This window comes from Camelina sativa, chromosome 7 (genome assembly GCF_030686135.1).
Source record: "Camelina sativa cultivar CO46 ecotype springtype chromosome 7, ASM3068613v1".
NCBI classification, from domain to species: domain Eukaryota; kingdom Viridiplantae; phylum Streptophyta; class Magnoliopsida; order Brassicales; family Brassicaceae; genus Camelina; species Camelina sativa.
In genome coordinates, this window is record NC_141886.1 from 21,410,841 (window position 1) to 21,425,221 (window position 14,381).

At 36.4% G+C, this 14,381-nt stretch overlaps 3 protein-coding genes across 4 annotated transcripts; 2 read left to right on the forward strand and 1 right to left on the reverse strand.

Annotated features, from left to right (window-relative positions):
* Positions 1-392: 392 nt before the first annotated feature.
* Positions 393-1,399, reverse strand: LOC104750711 (nudix hydrolase 1). Its single transcript, XM_010472553.3, has 2 exons — positions 1,033-1,399; positions 393-929 (listed from the first exon to the last, which is right to left on the reverse strand). The coding sequence occupies exons 1-2, from the start codon at positions 1,169-1,171 to the stop codon at positions 616-618; spliced, it is 453 nt and encodes a 150-aa protein (XP_010470855.1). The 5' UTR covers positions 1,172-1,399; the 3' UTR covers positions 393-615.
* Positions 1,400-1,727: 328 nt separating this feature from the next.
* Positions 1,728-3,891, forward strand: LOC104750712 (glutathione S-transferase Z1-like). 2 transcript variants are annotated; one of them, XM_010472554.3, is made up of 10 exons: positions 1,728-1,889; positions 2,008-2,104; positions 2,198-2,254; positions 2,649-2,734; positions 2,836-2,907; positions 2,993-3,046; positions 3,136-3,211; positions 3,329-3,390; positions 3,486-3,545; positions 3,651-3,891. In XM_010472554.3, the coding sequence occupies exons 1-10, from the start codon at positions 1,887-1,889 to the stop codon at positions 3,759-3,761; spliced, it is 678 nt and encodes a 225-aa protein (XP_010470856.1). In that variant the 5' UTR covers positions 1,728-1,886; the 3' UTR covers positions 3,762-3,891. The 2 variants fall into 2 exon arrangements, with proteins under 2 accessions (XP_010470856.1, XP_087316384.1); XM_087460258.1 differs by having other exon boundaries at positions 1,750-1,889; positions 2,198-2,265; positions 2,657-2,734.
* Positions 3,892-4,218: 327 nt separating this feature from the next.
* LOC104750713 (phosphoenolpyruvate carboxylase 4) lies at positions 4,219-9,559 on the forward strand. The gene is made up of 20 exons (XM_010472555.2): positions 4,219-4,426; positions 4,546-4,709; positions 4,800-4,914; positions 5,021-5,098; positions 5,183-5,251; positions 5,333-5,411; positions 5,498-5,574; positions 5,684-5,779; positions 5,937-6,078; positions 6,176-6,292; positions 6,391-6,461; positions 6,580-6,816; positions 6,930-7,055; positions 7,148-7,249; positions 7,341-7,487; positions 7,599-7,697; positions 7,806-7,894; positions 8,019-8,145; positions 8,226-8,432; positions 8,547-9,559. The coding sequence occupies exons 1-20, from the start codon at positions 4,271-4,273 to the stop codon at positions 9,369-9,371; spliced, it is 3,123 nt and encodes a 1,040-aa protein (XP_010470857.1). The 5' UTR covers positions 4,219-4,270; the 3' UTR covers positions 9,372-9,559.
* The last annotated feature ends 4,822 nt before the right edge of the window (positions 9,560-14,381 follow it).

Here is a 14,381-nt window from a genome sequence, read left to right on the forward strand (position 1 = left end):
GAAAACAAATACCAAAAAAGAGAGGAGCATTCCGCGAAATGAACTCATAACCTCTCGTGCATCAAATGAATACTATTGAATTTGTTCCTTTTTATGTTCAAGGTCATGACTCATGATGCCCAAATAAAAATCAAGATGGATTAAGCATTGTTACCTTTCTTTTGAATTTATATATATACTTCTGTTCCCATATCCTTCACACACACCGTACACTAATCTTAATCTTGTCATGTTCTTTAACTACGTCATATCCGTAACAAGGACCAACTTGATCCTAGATTAGTCGCCTTACTATTTTTGTTATTTTATGCAACTTGTAGTTGTAACATTTTTATCTTTCTCATAGAGGTCAAATGTTTGAGTTAAGAAGATGACAGTCAAACATAATGAAATATCGAATCGACAACAAAGTCTTAAGATTATTCGTAACTAGGAAAAGCAAAGACCAAAAATACAGTTAAAATAAAAGGAGAAGAGAGAGGGGGCATTCCGAGAATTGAACTAGGGACCTCTCACACCCTAAGCGAGAATCATACCACTAGACCAAATGCTCTTTTTATTCAATCCAAAATCAATAACTTTACTCATAATAATAATAATAATACATGATCTCTCTCAGTTTCCACCACAACCACCATGAGTGAAAGGATTGAATCCACTTTTGAACAACTTCTCAAGTGGCCAAAACAAAGGCGTTGGTAGATTCTCCCAATCATACCAATCCCATCCTTCACTCTTCTCCGGTTCCATATTCTTCGGTTCTTGACTCGGATCCACAAGCACCGCACGCATCGAAACAGAGACGTAGTGCGATGGCTTCGGTGCTTCTTTGAAAACATTGTTTGTAACTGTCAAGAGCTTCATCTTTTCGATCTTTAGACCCGTTTCCTCCATTACTTCTCTCGCTGCACACTCTTCGAAGCTCTCACCTGCTTAAAGAACAAAGATCAGCTTAATCAAGATTTGGGAGAAATTAAAAGAGAGAGGGGGTGAGAGAGAGAGAGAGAGAGAGAGAGAGAGAGAGAGAGAGACCGAATTCGAGATGGCCGCCGGGAAGAGCGAAGGTGGAGTGGCCGATTGAGGAACGTCGACGACCTAACAAGATTGAGTTGCCGTTGAGGATGAAAACTACGACGGCGACTCTTGGTATCGCTTTTTCTCCTGTCGCCATTATTGTCGAACACAGTGAAAGTGAAACCCTTTCTTGTCGTGTTTTTTGGCTTTTGTTGAGTTAATTTGGGTCGAACGGTGTCGTATTGCTTCAGCATTTATTTGTTGTTTAAAGGCCCAAATGTGTGTTGTTTATGTTTTGGATTACACAAAGTATATGCTGCTTTTCAATTTGTACTTCTTTTCTCACTTTTTTCAGTAAATCTATTGATAATTTACCATCTCAAAAACGGATTTGCAATATTACAATCCAACTATTTTAGTTAACAAAAGGACTTGACAACCATGACCAATAAAAAAAGGGTCAAATTTTCAACAAAAAAAAAATTATTTTAATTAACATTAGTTTAAGTTTAAGAAAACATCAAAGACTTACCAATCTGTACATAACTAAGTTGAAAAATTACTTATTTGAAATGTGATAGAAAAAAATATATAGGTTTTGTCAAAACCCTACGAATCTGTAAGGCTATGTATTTAATAACCCTACGAATCTTTTTTTTTTTCTCAAAACCCTACGAATCTCAAATATTATTATTGTTTGACCTTTTACGCGCGCGGCGTTTCAAGTGGGGAAAGGAAAAATAAACAAAACGACCATTTACCTATTTTTGGTATTGATTGACCCAACATGGTCAATACTTCTTCACTTCCCTCTTCTACGATCTGAATAACCAAACTCCAAGATTCTGCCAAGAAAAAAGCATATTTTCTTCATGGTTTTCATCTGTTTTTAATCTTGTTCTTCTAATCACCTTTGATTGATTATAAGTTGAAAACGCTTCATCGTCTCATCAACTACTCAAGTTCTCTTGTATCGTTGACTTTTCTTTTCAGGCTTACTCCGACGAAGATAAGAAGGAGATGCTGAGACTATATTCCTACTGGAGAAGCTCGTGTGGCCATCGGGTGCGAATAGCCCTCACTTTAAAAGGTTTATTTTAAGCTGCTTCGAAATATTTGTTATTTTTCCATCTATGTTTATTTGAGTTGTGGATTTCTTGTTCGATTTTTTTTTTTTTTGTAGGGATTGAGTATGAGTATATAGCAGTGAATTTGCTCAAGGGTCATCAATTCAATCCAGGTGCGGAACTGGTTTATTTTTAGATCTGGTCTATTTTTCTATTGTTTTATTTTTAGATCTCGAAGTTACTTTGGACTTTAGATTAAAAATTGCATGTGTTTAGCATCGTTATTTGTCTTTCGTGTATATGCATGTGTGCGTGCGTCAGTGCGTGTGAATGTCACAAGTTTAAGACTTATTTCTTTTCCTACATATAATATATTAATTATTAGACTTATTAGTTTAATATAAATTGGTGTAATTTTTTTTGTATTCAATTGCAAAAATATGTTTTTTAATAATTAAAACTTGTAAAAAAATTTAGCACATAAAAGTTTTGTTTTCTGTGTGTTGATTTTATGGAAAAATATATGCTTCTTAATTAATGTCAAGTAAATTGTTTTTGATCCTCAAGATTTCCAGAAGATCAATCCAATGGGTACTGTGCCAGTGCTTGTGGATGGAGATGTTGTGATCACTGATTCTTTTGCCATTATAATGGTTAGTACGTAAAACATCTATATATATTTATATGTTTTGCGGATTTAAAAGCAAAAAAAATTCATGAAATCAGTGTGGTTTAATTTTTTTTGTATCAACAGTATCTTGATGAGAAGTATCCTGAGCCACCTTTGTTACCTCGTGACCTCCATAAACGAGCTTTAAATTACCAGGTATATATATTTTCTATTTTAGAACCGTACGTGTGTAGAAGCATTAAGAAAGTAATGTAGTTCTTTTTATTTTGTATTATTTCAGGCTGCGAGTATTATTTCCTCTGGTATACAGCCTCTTCAAAACCTAGCTGTTATCGTAAGGACATGAGTTTGATTTTTAATTTATCAGATTCCAAAACTAAACTAGTAATTACATTATTCATCCTTTTATTTGGGGTTGTACAGAGGTATATAGAGGAAAAGACAAATGCTGAGGAGAAGATTGCTTGGGTTAATAACGCTATAAGAAAAGGATATACTGGTATGAACTATGAATCGTTGTTACTATCTAATCTACCTTAATCTGCAACATCTATGTCATTAGCATATACGTAACTCAGAACACATTTGTAATAAACAAACATATATTACCTTTTAGCTCTGGAGAAACTGTTGGTGAATTGCGCTGGAAAATATGCCACTGGTGATGAAGTTTACTTGGTATTTTCTGTTTGCTCTAAATTAATTAATCCTCTCTTCCAAGATTTCGAGAAGAGAAAAAAAAAATACTCACCTCTCTCATTATTTTTGTCTAGGCTGATCTTTTTCTAGCAACCCAAATCCACGCAGCAGAGATCAAATTCAATATCGATGTGGTAAATTATTAATTTGTAAACTTTTTCATGAAATTTCTTGTTACACAGTTTACTGTTATAAAAGTATGTTTTAATGTTTATATTTTGTATGGATTTCTTCTACAGGAACCGTATCCAACTCTTGCAAAGTGTTACGAGTCATACAAGAAACTGTCTGTGTTTGAAGATGCAGTCCCAGCGAAACAGCCAGATGCTCCAGCTTCCAGCTCCAACTAACTAATTTCTTCTAAACACAAACTATGGTCACTTTATACCACGTTTAATTTTGTGACTGACGAATCGTCACAATGTCTCCCAAATTATCAAAAAAAATCTTTGATATATATATATATATATTTTTAAACTCTTTGCTTATTTTTTCTTTCAACTTGTGAAGAGAATTTTTATAATTAATTAACTAAATCATATATACCTGCGTCAACTTGCCTAAAAGCTATATAGCTTTTCTTTACAAATTACGGCCCAAAATATACATTTTTTTTTTGGTTTTGTTGTTTAGAGAAGAAAGAGTGGAAATTAAAGTTTGGAAACAAAGAAGAATAGGCTTCCAGTTTTTTACGGGGAATAGAACTAGCACCACAAATTTAACTGCGCCATATTTTACTACGTTGACCACCATAATTAGTAATTTCTATACCCATTAAATCGATCATCGAAAAATTTAACTTTGATCACTACAACAACACTTCCCATTCTTCAATCAATCACTTTGTTTCATCCATACAATGACGGACACGACGGACGATATCGCCGAGGAAATCTCATTCCAAAGCTTCGAAGATGACTGCAAGTTGCTCGGTAGCCTCTTCCACGACGTTTTACAAAGGGAAGTCGGCAACTCATTCATGGAAAAAGTCGAACGCATACGGATTCTTGCTCAGGTTTTGTTTTCTGTCTATTCGTTATCTATACTCTTTAACAATTCATCGATTACTTGTTCCCTTTTGAATCTCTGTAGATCACTTTTAGGAATCTCACATTGTTGTAATAAACGCTTCAGAGTGCGTTAAATTTGCGTTTGGCTGGTATTGAGGATACTGCAAACCTTTTGGAGAAGCAACTGACTAGTGAAATATCCAAAATGCCTCTGGAGGAAGCCTTAACATTGGCTCGTACATTCACTCATTCTCTTAACTTGATGGGCATTGCAGACACTCATCACAGGTCATAGTTTTTTATTCAAATACATTAGAACAAAAATATTTACATGCATACTGGATTCTGAATATATATACATTTTTTTATTTTTGGCAGAATGCATAAAAATCGTAACGTTACACAACTTGCAAGATCTTGTGATGATATATTCAGCCAGCTATTGCAAAGTGGAATTTCTCCAGACGAGCTTTACGAAACTGTTTGCAAACAGGTCTAGCAACTTCATTAATTGGTCTCAATATGTTTTTAACACAATCTAAGTTTCGTTTTCCCATTTTGATTTATGACTGGTTACTACTGTTTCAATCGCACTCTAGGAGGTCGAAATTGTTCTTACTGCTCATCCTACTCAAATTAATCGACGAACCTTGCAGTACAAGCATGTTAGAATTGCTGTAAGTTTCTAATGATGTTGACATATATGTTTATGTTTCCATCTTTAGTAGCACGTGAGAGTTGAGATTATATGTTTCTTGCAGCATCTTCTAGAATATAACACTAGATCAGATCTCAGCCTTGAAGATCGTGAAAGGCTCATTGAAGATTTGGTACTCTCCACCTCAATATCTTCCCTATATAGATTTTCTCAGCATAATAACTAATCAACTAAGACTTACTTATACTAACAGGTCAGGGAGATAACTTCACTATGGCAAACTGATGAACTTAGACGTCAGAAACCTACTCCAGTTGATGAAGCTAGAGCTGGTACGTTATATCTATTCTAGTTTGTAAATTTCAAAAAATCTAAGTTGACATACCAGTCTTTTTTGTTTTACATTTTAATTCACCAGGTCTAAACATTGTTGAGCAATCCCTTTGGAAAGCTGTACCACATTACCTGCGTCGTGTTAGCAATTCATTGAAAAAGGTATTAATTATCTTTACCTTTAGATTTGTAGAATATATTTGAAAAATCTGACTAATAGAAAATTACTTTACCTTAAGACAATATTGATATTTTGTATGTTCTTGTTTAGTTCACAGGGAAGCCACTTCCACTAACATGCACTCCTATAAAATTTGGTTCTTGGATGGGAGGTGATAGAGATGGAAACCCAAATGTCACGGCAAAGGTTAGGCTTGATTTTGATATTTAAATGTTATATTTTACGGTTTCAAGTTCAAAACCAATTGGTAATACATAGATACAATAGATCATGGTCATTAATATCTATTACTCTAGTTCACATCTCACTTCTAATATTAGATGTTATGATATCATTTTTTCAGGTAACGAAAGAAGTATCTCTCTTGTCTAGGTGGATGGCTATCGATCTTTACATAAGAGAGGTTGATAGCTTAAGATTCGAATTGTCTACGGATCGATGCAGTGACAGGTTTTCAAGATTAGCAGATGAAATTCTTGAAAAGGGTATATAAATGCTTCAATTTCTACAATATCTTTATTTTTCTTTTCGTATAGTTTCATTTTTATTTAAATCTTAAAACTTTGATGTTTTCTCCCTCAGAAGGAAGTTCTAGACAAGATTCTGACAGAGGCCAATCAAATTACTCAAACCAATTACAAAGTTCATCATCCCTGCCATCACAACTTCCACCTAGAGCTCACCTACCTTCTTGCATTGGTAAAATATATATTTTGTAAAAAAAAAAAAAAAAAAATTATTCCAACATCTACGAATCTTTTCACGCATGCATATTTTTCTATCCCATCGTATTGCAGAATTTGGTGAATCACAACATACTAAATTTGAAATTGCTACGACGACAGATTACATGCCACCCAATCTTCAGGTAAGGAACATAGCATGCTTACATATGTATATGGAACATAGTTTGCTGACTTGCTCCGTTCTTGAAAAGTCTTTTTATTTATTTATTAATGTTTTCTTTATTTTTTTTGTTAATATAGAAGCATAATGAAGAAGGCTTTTCAAAAATCGACTCGGAGAAAGCTGACAATGGTTCGCAGCTTGGTCTTACTTCCCGAGGTTCTTTCTCATCTACCTCTCAACTTCTTTTCCAGAGGAAACTATTCGCAGAATCTCAGGTTGGGAAGACTAGTTTCCAAAAACTACTAGAACCACCTCCACTTAAACGAGCTAGTAGTGCTCCTTATCGTATTGTTCTTGGAGAAGTAAAAGAAAAGGTAAAGATCATAAGCTTATTGATCAACATAATATAATATCAAATTTGAACCATTTTTTTTGATGAATTATGTATATACATATTGATTTTCAAAAAAATGATTTCTGATCATAGCTTGTGAAGACAAGAAGACTTCTTGAACTCCTAATTGAGGGTCTTCCTTGTGAGTTTGACCCATTAAACTCCTATGAAACATCAGATCAACTTCTTGAACCACTGCTCCTCTGTTACGAATCTTTGGTAACAATCCTAACTCTCCATTTGAAAATATATGGTGTTTCAATAAAAATCCATCATCTTTAATATAATATAACATCATTTATTTTTCTCAGCAATCATCTGGTGCTAGTGTACTAGCTGATGGTCGACTCGCTGACTTGATCCGTAGAGTTTCTACTTTTGGAATGGTTTTGGTGAAACTCGACTTACGCCAGGTGAATTTTTTTTTTCCTTAAATCTTCATAACATTTTGGCCAATCTAATTCAAATGATATATTTCTCTAATTTGTATGTTTCAATTACTAGGAATCTGCAAGACATTCGGAAGCTTTAGATGCAATTACAACATACTTGGGTATGGGTACTTATAGTGAATGGGATGAAGAGAAAAAATTAGATTTTTTAACAAGAGAACTGAAAGGGAAACGACCTCTTGTTCCTCCATATATCGAGGTCAGAATGAAATATCTATTGCGTATACTACAAGGAACAACTATATGAAAGTCATCTCAAGTTTTGTTTACCACTTGTTAATTTCTATTTTTTTTCTTTTCATTTATGTAGGTTGGTCCTGACGTCAAAGAAGTATTGGACACATTCCGAGTCGCTGCTGAGCTTGGAAGTGAATCACTTGGAGCTTATGTTATTTCTATGGCTTCAAATGTATGATTTCTCCAAATGAAAATGTAGCTATAAGTTATGGGTGGACTATTTATAAACATTTTCATCAACAAAGAAAACAATGACATTGATTTGTATTGTTACTTGCAGGCAAGTGATGTCCTCGCTGTGGAGCTGTTGCAAAAAGATGCTCGACTTGCTATAACTAGCAAACATGGAAAACCATGCCCTGGTGGAACGTGAGTTCAAATCTCCACCAAAATATTACATTGTTATATGCTTTGTTTATAGCAGTCACTTTCTGCATGAGTAACATTTTGAGTAGCCTAAATATTTATTAGTCCTATCTATTTATTTGAATAGGCTGCGAGTGGTACCTCTTTTTGAAACGGTGAATGATTTAAGAGCCGCTGGTCCTTCTATAAGAAAATTATTCTCAATCGATTGGTATAGGGAACACGTACAAAAGAACCACAACGGTCACCAAGAGGTACATTACGCGTAACTTCAAACATTTAAAAGAACTACAAACATTTTAAGGGAGCCTCTAAATAACAATGTTACTTGCAGGTGATGGTTGGATACTCTGATTCAGGAAAAGATGCTGGACGGTTTACAGCAGCATGGGAACTCTACAAAGCTCAAGAAAATGTTGTGGCTGCTTGTAATGAATTTGGAATCAAAATCACATTGTTCCATGGACGAGGAGGAAGCATTGGTCGTGGTGGTGGTCCGACCTATCTCGCTATACAATCCCAACCGCCAGGCTCTGTAATGGTCAGTTTCCAACTTTTTTGATAGATCATAATATTGGTTTGTACTAATGCTATCACCATATTAAATACATTGAAAAAACTAGATTATAGATAATGATTGAATTGGTTTGACCAGGGCTCTTTGCGTTCAACTGAACAAGGTGAGATGGTTCAAGCTAAATTTGGGATACCACAAACGGCTGTTAGGCAACTAGAAATATACACAACCGCGGTTCTACTCGCTACCTTAAAGCCCCCTCAGCCACCTCGAGAGGAAAAATGGCGAAACGTAATGGAAGAAATCTCCAAAATAAGTTGCCAACACTATAGAAGCACAGTGTATGAAAACCCAGAGTTTCTATCTTATTTTCAAGAGGCAACACCACAAGCGGAACTCGGTTACCTCAATATAGGAAGCCGACCAACGCGAAGAAAGAGTTCTAGTGGCATAGGACATCTCCGAGCTATCCCTTGGGTCTTTGCTTGGACCCAAACAAGGTTTGTTCTTCCAGCTTGGCTTGGTGTAGGGGCTGGCTTAAAAGGTGTCTCTGAGAAGGGCCACGCGGATGATCTTCAAGAGATGTATAAAGAATGGCCATTTTTTCAGTCCACTATTGACCTTATAGAGATGGTGTTAGCTAAAGCAGACATCCCCATAACCAAACACTACGACGAACAACTTGTTTCTGAGAAAAGAAGAGGACTTGGCACTGAGCTAAGAAAGGAACTTTTGACTACTGAGAAGTACGTTCTTGTGATAAGTGGCCATGAGAAACTTTTGGAGAACAATAAAAGCTTGAAGAAACTCATTGAGAGTAGACTTCCTTATCTCAACGCAATGAACATGATGCAAGTTGAAGTTCTTAAGAGGCTAAGACGTGATGAAGATAACAATAAGCTTAGGGATGCTTTGCTTATCACAATCAATGGTATCGCTGCAGGAATGAGAAACACTGGTTAACATGCCACAACACTTGCCTCGGTTCCGTGACCTACAAGATATATATTTTAAAAAAATATTTTTGCTTTGTTGTTGTTGGACCAAGTATTGATGTTGTTGATATTCAGGTTTTGAGGCACCTATTCTTATAAATTCTATTTTGCTATTAACTACTACTTTACTAATCAAATTTATATCAATCTTTCAAGTAACTCATTGTATTATACATATTTAGAGATAGTTACAATAGATACATTTTTTTAACTAGTAATTTATATATATTATTATCTTGAATAGAAAATCTTCCCGAGAACTATAGATTTGATCTCTTTTTCCAATTTAAAATATTGACTTATTATGATTAATAAGTATTACTAAGTCTCCTTTAGCTTAGTTCTTCTATTACACTTGTAGAGACTATAAATACTCCTTGTATAGTTTTGTGGTTGATTAATGAGAAATATAATCTTTACATCAAAGTCAATATGGTATCAGAGCAAATTTAATTTCTCGTTCTTTTTTCCGCGTAACAAACTTTTTCAAACTCCATTGATCACGATCCTGAGCTTTTTTTTTGCTTCTATCTTCGATTCGAGCTCTTTCTCCTTCGATTGAGCTTCAATTCGTCTTTCTCTTCGTCTCTAATCGTTCTTCTGGAGCTCTGATTTCGTTATTCTCGTTATTTTGGTTTCCAATGAGCGCCTCCAATCTCCAGATTCTTTCATCTTTCGTCGCGAATCTTGTTACGATTGTATTGGTTATGTGTTCTTCCTTGATTACCCGAGTTCTTTTGGGGTTAATCGCTTGTCTCTCGTTGGATTAAGCTTGGGTTGTTGCCTCCTATCGCACAATCTTGTTTTCAGATCTCGGTCATGGTTACTCCGGTTACAAGTTCAGTGTCGATGGCTCCGACGGATCAGTATGAGAATCTGTTCTTCTTGCACAGCTCAGATCATGCGGGGATGAGTATCGTATCCGATCGTCTTACGTCTGGAGCTGATTTCTACTCTTGGTGAAGGTCAGTTAGAGTAGCTCTTAATGTTTGGAATAAACTAGGATTCATAGATGGAATGATGAAAAAACCGCCTGATGATCACCGTGATTTTGGTTCTTGGTCACGTTGCAATGACATCCTATCCACTTGGATCATTAACTCGGTTGATGAGAAAATTTGAGCAAGCTTGTTATTCATTTCCACCGCAGAGGGTATTTGGAAAAATCTGATGTCCCGTTTCAAGCAGGATGATGCGCCGAGGGTTTTTGAGATAGAACAGAAGTTAAACTCTATTCAGAAAGGATCATTAGATGTCACCTCTTATTATACTCTCTTGGTCACCTTATGGGAAGCGTATAAGAACTATGTGGAGTTACCAGTCTGCACTTATGGTAAATGTGAGTGTAATGCAGCTGCACTATGGGAAAAGTTACAGGAACGGAGTCGAGTAACAAAATTCTTGATGGGACTTAATGAGTCATATGCGTCTACTCGCAGGCATATTATGATGTTGAAGCCTATTCCAAGTAGTGAGGAAGCTTTCAATATGGTTACCTCTGATGAAAGACATAAGACAATCACACCAAAGCCTGATATCATGATTTTTCAAGCTTCTGCTCCTCCTCCAGACAATGTTCCTTATCCGGGTCCCTATGATAATGTGGCTTATGCTGCTATTCAGAACAGTTACCGTCCTAGGGTATCTCGTCCTGTGTGCACACACTGCGGTCAGACTGGACATGTGGTGCAAAAATATTTCAAGTTACATGGTTATCCACCAGGATATATACCGGATTTCAAAAGTACCTTTGCTAACTATCCGACAAATCAACGTCCTTCTGCACTAGTAACTCAGCCTCGTGGACAAGGCTCCAATCTTCCTCGTCCTCAGACTCATGTTTTCATGTCTAAAAACCACTACCAACTTGTGGCCGAAGGTTGATGGATCAAAAATTTGGGTTTAAAGTAACTTTAGTCTCTATGATTCAACTTCTAGTTTCAGTTGCTTTTTTACTATTTAGTTTCTTTCTCAAAACACTATGTAGCCTTTTTACATGTCTGAATTAATTAAAAAAGACTTTACTAGGCATGAGTGCATGACCCAAGAGCATATTCCTTGAGAATATTATTGCAATAGTATTGCTAATCTATAGTAACCTTTAACGAAGGCATGAAGCCATAAGTGGCACATCTTATAATGCACAAAGGTTTATCTTCTTATAAAGGTTTTCTAAAAGCATTTATAGTCAACAGTCAATTAACTATATCAAAGACGTTACAAACAATTTGTTTGTTTTCTTCATTCGAATTGTTTTTTTTTTCTTTTATAACTCACTGGAATAGAAAGGCGTTACAACAATTAACATTTTTGTTTTTTTGTTTTTGTTTTCTGAATTCAAACCAAACAATTTGTTTGCTTTCTTAAGTTGCTCTTTCTGCTTAACGAAAATGAATAGGAAGAGTATCATTATTTGAAATCCTTAAATAGAAATTTATATAATAATTGAGAAGTGGAAATTGAGGAATTCCTCAAAATTATTTATATATATTATGTTTTTATCTACTATATTAATAATATATTAGAAATTATGTTTTCTTCTTTTTTCTTACACACATGTTAATCCAAAAAGATGTATAGTTTATTAAAAGCTTCCGTTGAAAATGTTGAATCCAATTTTGTTGGTTATTGGTTCAGCTTTTTTCTTTGCCTTTACATACATACATATATATATATATATATATATTTATGTATAGTATATATATTGGTCACTTTATCGAGTTAAATCTTCTAACTAAAATGTAGCTCAGACCCGATGAGTAGAGTAATATTAAGTCTAGTTCCAAACTTCCAATACTAGAATCCAAAACATATGCATTAGAATTTAAACCACTTGAAATAAAATTAAATTTACTTATGCAAAAATTTATTCATGAAAACAAATTGTAAGAACAAACCAGTTTGTCAAAAACTACAACATATTGATCACGAGCTAGGATAGCTTTTTCCAATTCATACTGAAATCCAACTCTGAAAAACTCTCCCAGGCACTTTCCCAAAGAGGACAATAGAGAGTATGAAAGCCCGTTTTATCCAGATCTAACCAAACTCTGGTGTCTAAAAACGGATATATTCAGCGATCCCTTCACCAAACTCCTAAAAATCCGCTGGATATTTTCTTTCTCCCAACCAAACTCTCTACTCCGACGTCGGAATTGCTACCTGCGAACTATCTCATAGACACTATAGCTGACTACAGATTCCTCTGAAGGTAATTTTCCTTTGACTCTCTTCTCTCTTTTTCAAAGAACTTTTCAAACCGTATTACCCTTGCTTCCCTTTGTTTTGAAAATCTCACTTGATAAGTGAGTAACCTGGCTTAGAACCATTCCAACCACCAACCTAAACCGCTGCAACCAAAGTCTCTGAACCATGGACAAGAGGATACCGTATCACCTGAAAGGAAAGAACATTGAAAACGGTTTTTCTCCCCCTACTTGCAAAAGAATCAGAGCTCCAGATCTTGACACCTCTACACTGATTGAGGAAAATTCTCTTACCTTAATGGGTCGACTCACAAACCCACCGGCTCAAAGACTATGGTCTCTCTTCCCTTTCCTGTCAAACTGTAGGAACCTACGAGGTAAAGCAACAAGCTCAGATCTTGGTAAAGGTTGTTTCCAGTTCAGCTTCGAGTATGAGGAAGATATGCAGAAAGTTCTTGACAACAGGCCCTATCACTTCGACCAATGGATGGTCATCCTCCAAAAATGGGAACCGATCATCTCAGAGACATTTCCATCCATGATTCCGTTCTGGATTGAGATCCAAGGACTCCCCAAACATTTCTGGCTTCCTGAAATGGTGAAAACAATTGGTGAGGAGCTCGGTGAACTCTTGGATTCAGAGATTACAACCTCGACAGTTAAAGTTAAGGTCCTTATTGATGACTTACAACCTATAACAAAGGAGACAATAGTCGAGTTCAGAGATGGTAGTGAAGCCCGAATTTCCTTCCGATACAAAAACCTCAAAACCACTGCTCTTTCTACAATAGATTATCCCATGAAAAGAAATTCTGCCCAGGATTCCTAGCGACAACTGAGAGACAAGAGAAACTGAACCCCCAGCCGAGTGCTTCAGTTATGCATGAACCCCAGAGGAACTACTACACATCTTGGGATAACTTTAGGGCACCCCAGGACAATCAGACCAGACAGAGATCACGAGAGACAACTCAGGGGACCCACTCTTCCAAACAAAACCTCTCGAGTAACTCTCGACACCAGATTCACTCTTGAGGATCTCTCCAGGATCTGTCCACTCACCAAAGAAGGCCTCTGGATATCAATCCTGATAGACTTCACTCTAGAGACTTTGCATCGTGGGAAAGAAGGCTACCAGCTTTACCACCACGATCACCTGGTCGCTCTCTCTCTTTCTCACAACTTTGGAGGAGGATATAAGAAACCAAATCTTCTCTGGCGAGAGAAATCCTTATTCCGAGCTGAAAACTCTGAAACATCTATCACTAGGCAACCTCTGGTGGAGCACAATCTGTCATCAGCAGAAGTAACCCCTCCTCCACCTAGGCCCATCCCATCTACTGAGGAGGTAATGGGATCCCTCCGAGAGGTTACAGTGCAATACAGGAGCTGTGCTGACCCTACTGAAAGCGTGGCAAGGAAGTGTAGAGTGATACAAGGTGAAGCAAAAGGCTTAACAGCAGAAACCGCTAACATAATTATTGAGGCGACAATTGCAGCTAGCCAGGAGGGCACACCACAACACTTGAATCCTTCTGAAGCCCACCCTCTGGTAATTGATCCGGTTGCACCACGTCGGGAGGTTATACAAGCTCCAAATAGTGCCCCTTGGAAGAAAAGACGCGATAGACCACTCCTTCAAAAACCACAAAACAGAAGCCCTCTAAGTTTAGCAGGTGCAAAATCAAGCAAACGAAACAAATGCATCATTCAATCCTCACCAAAAAGAAGGACTACCTCTGATGTTGGACCCTCCCACCGAGGGGTAAGTA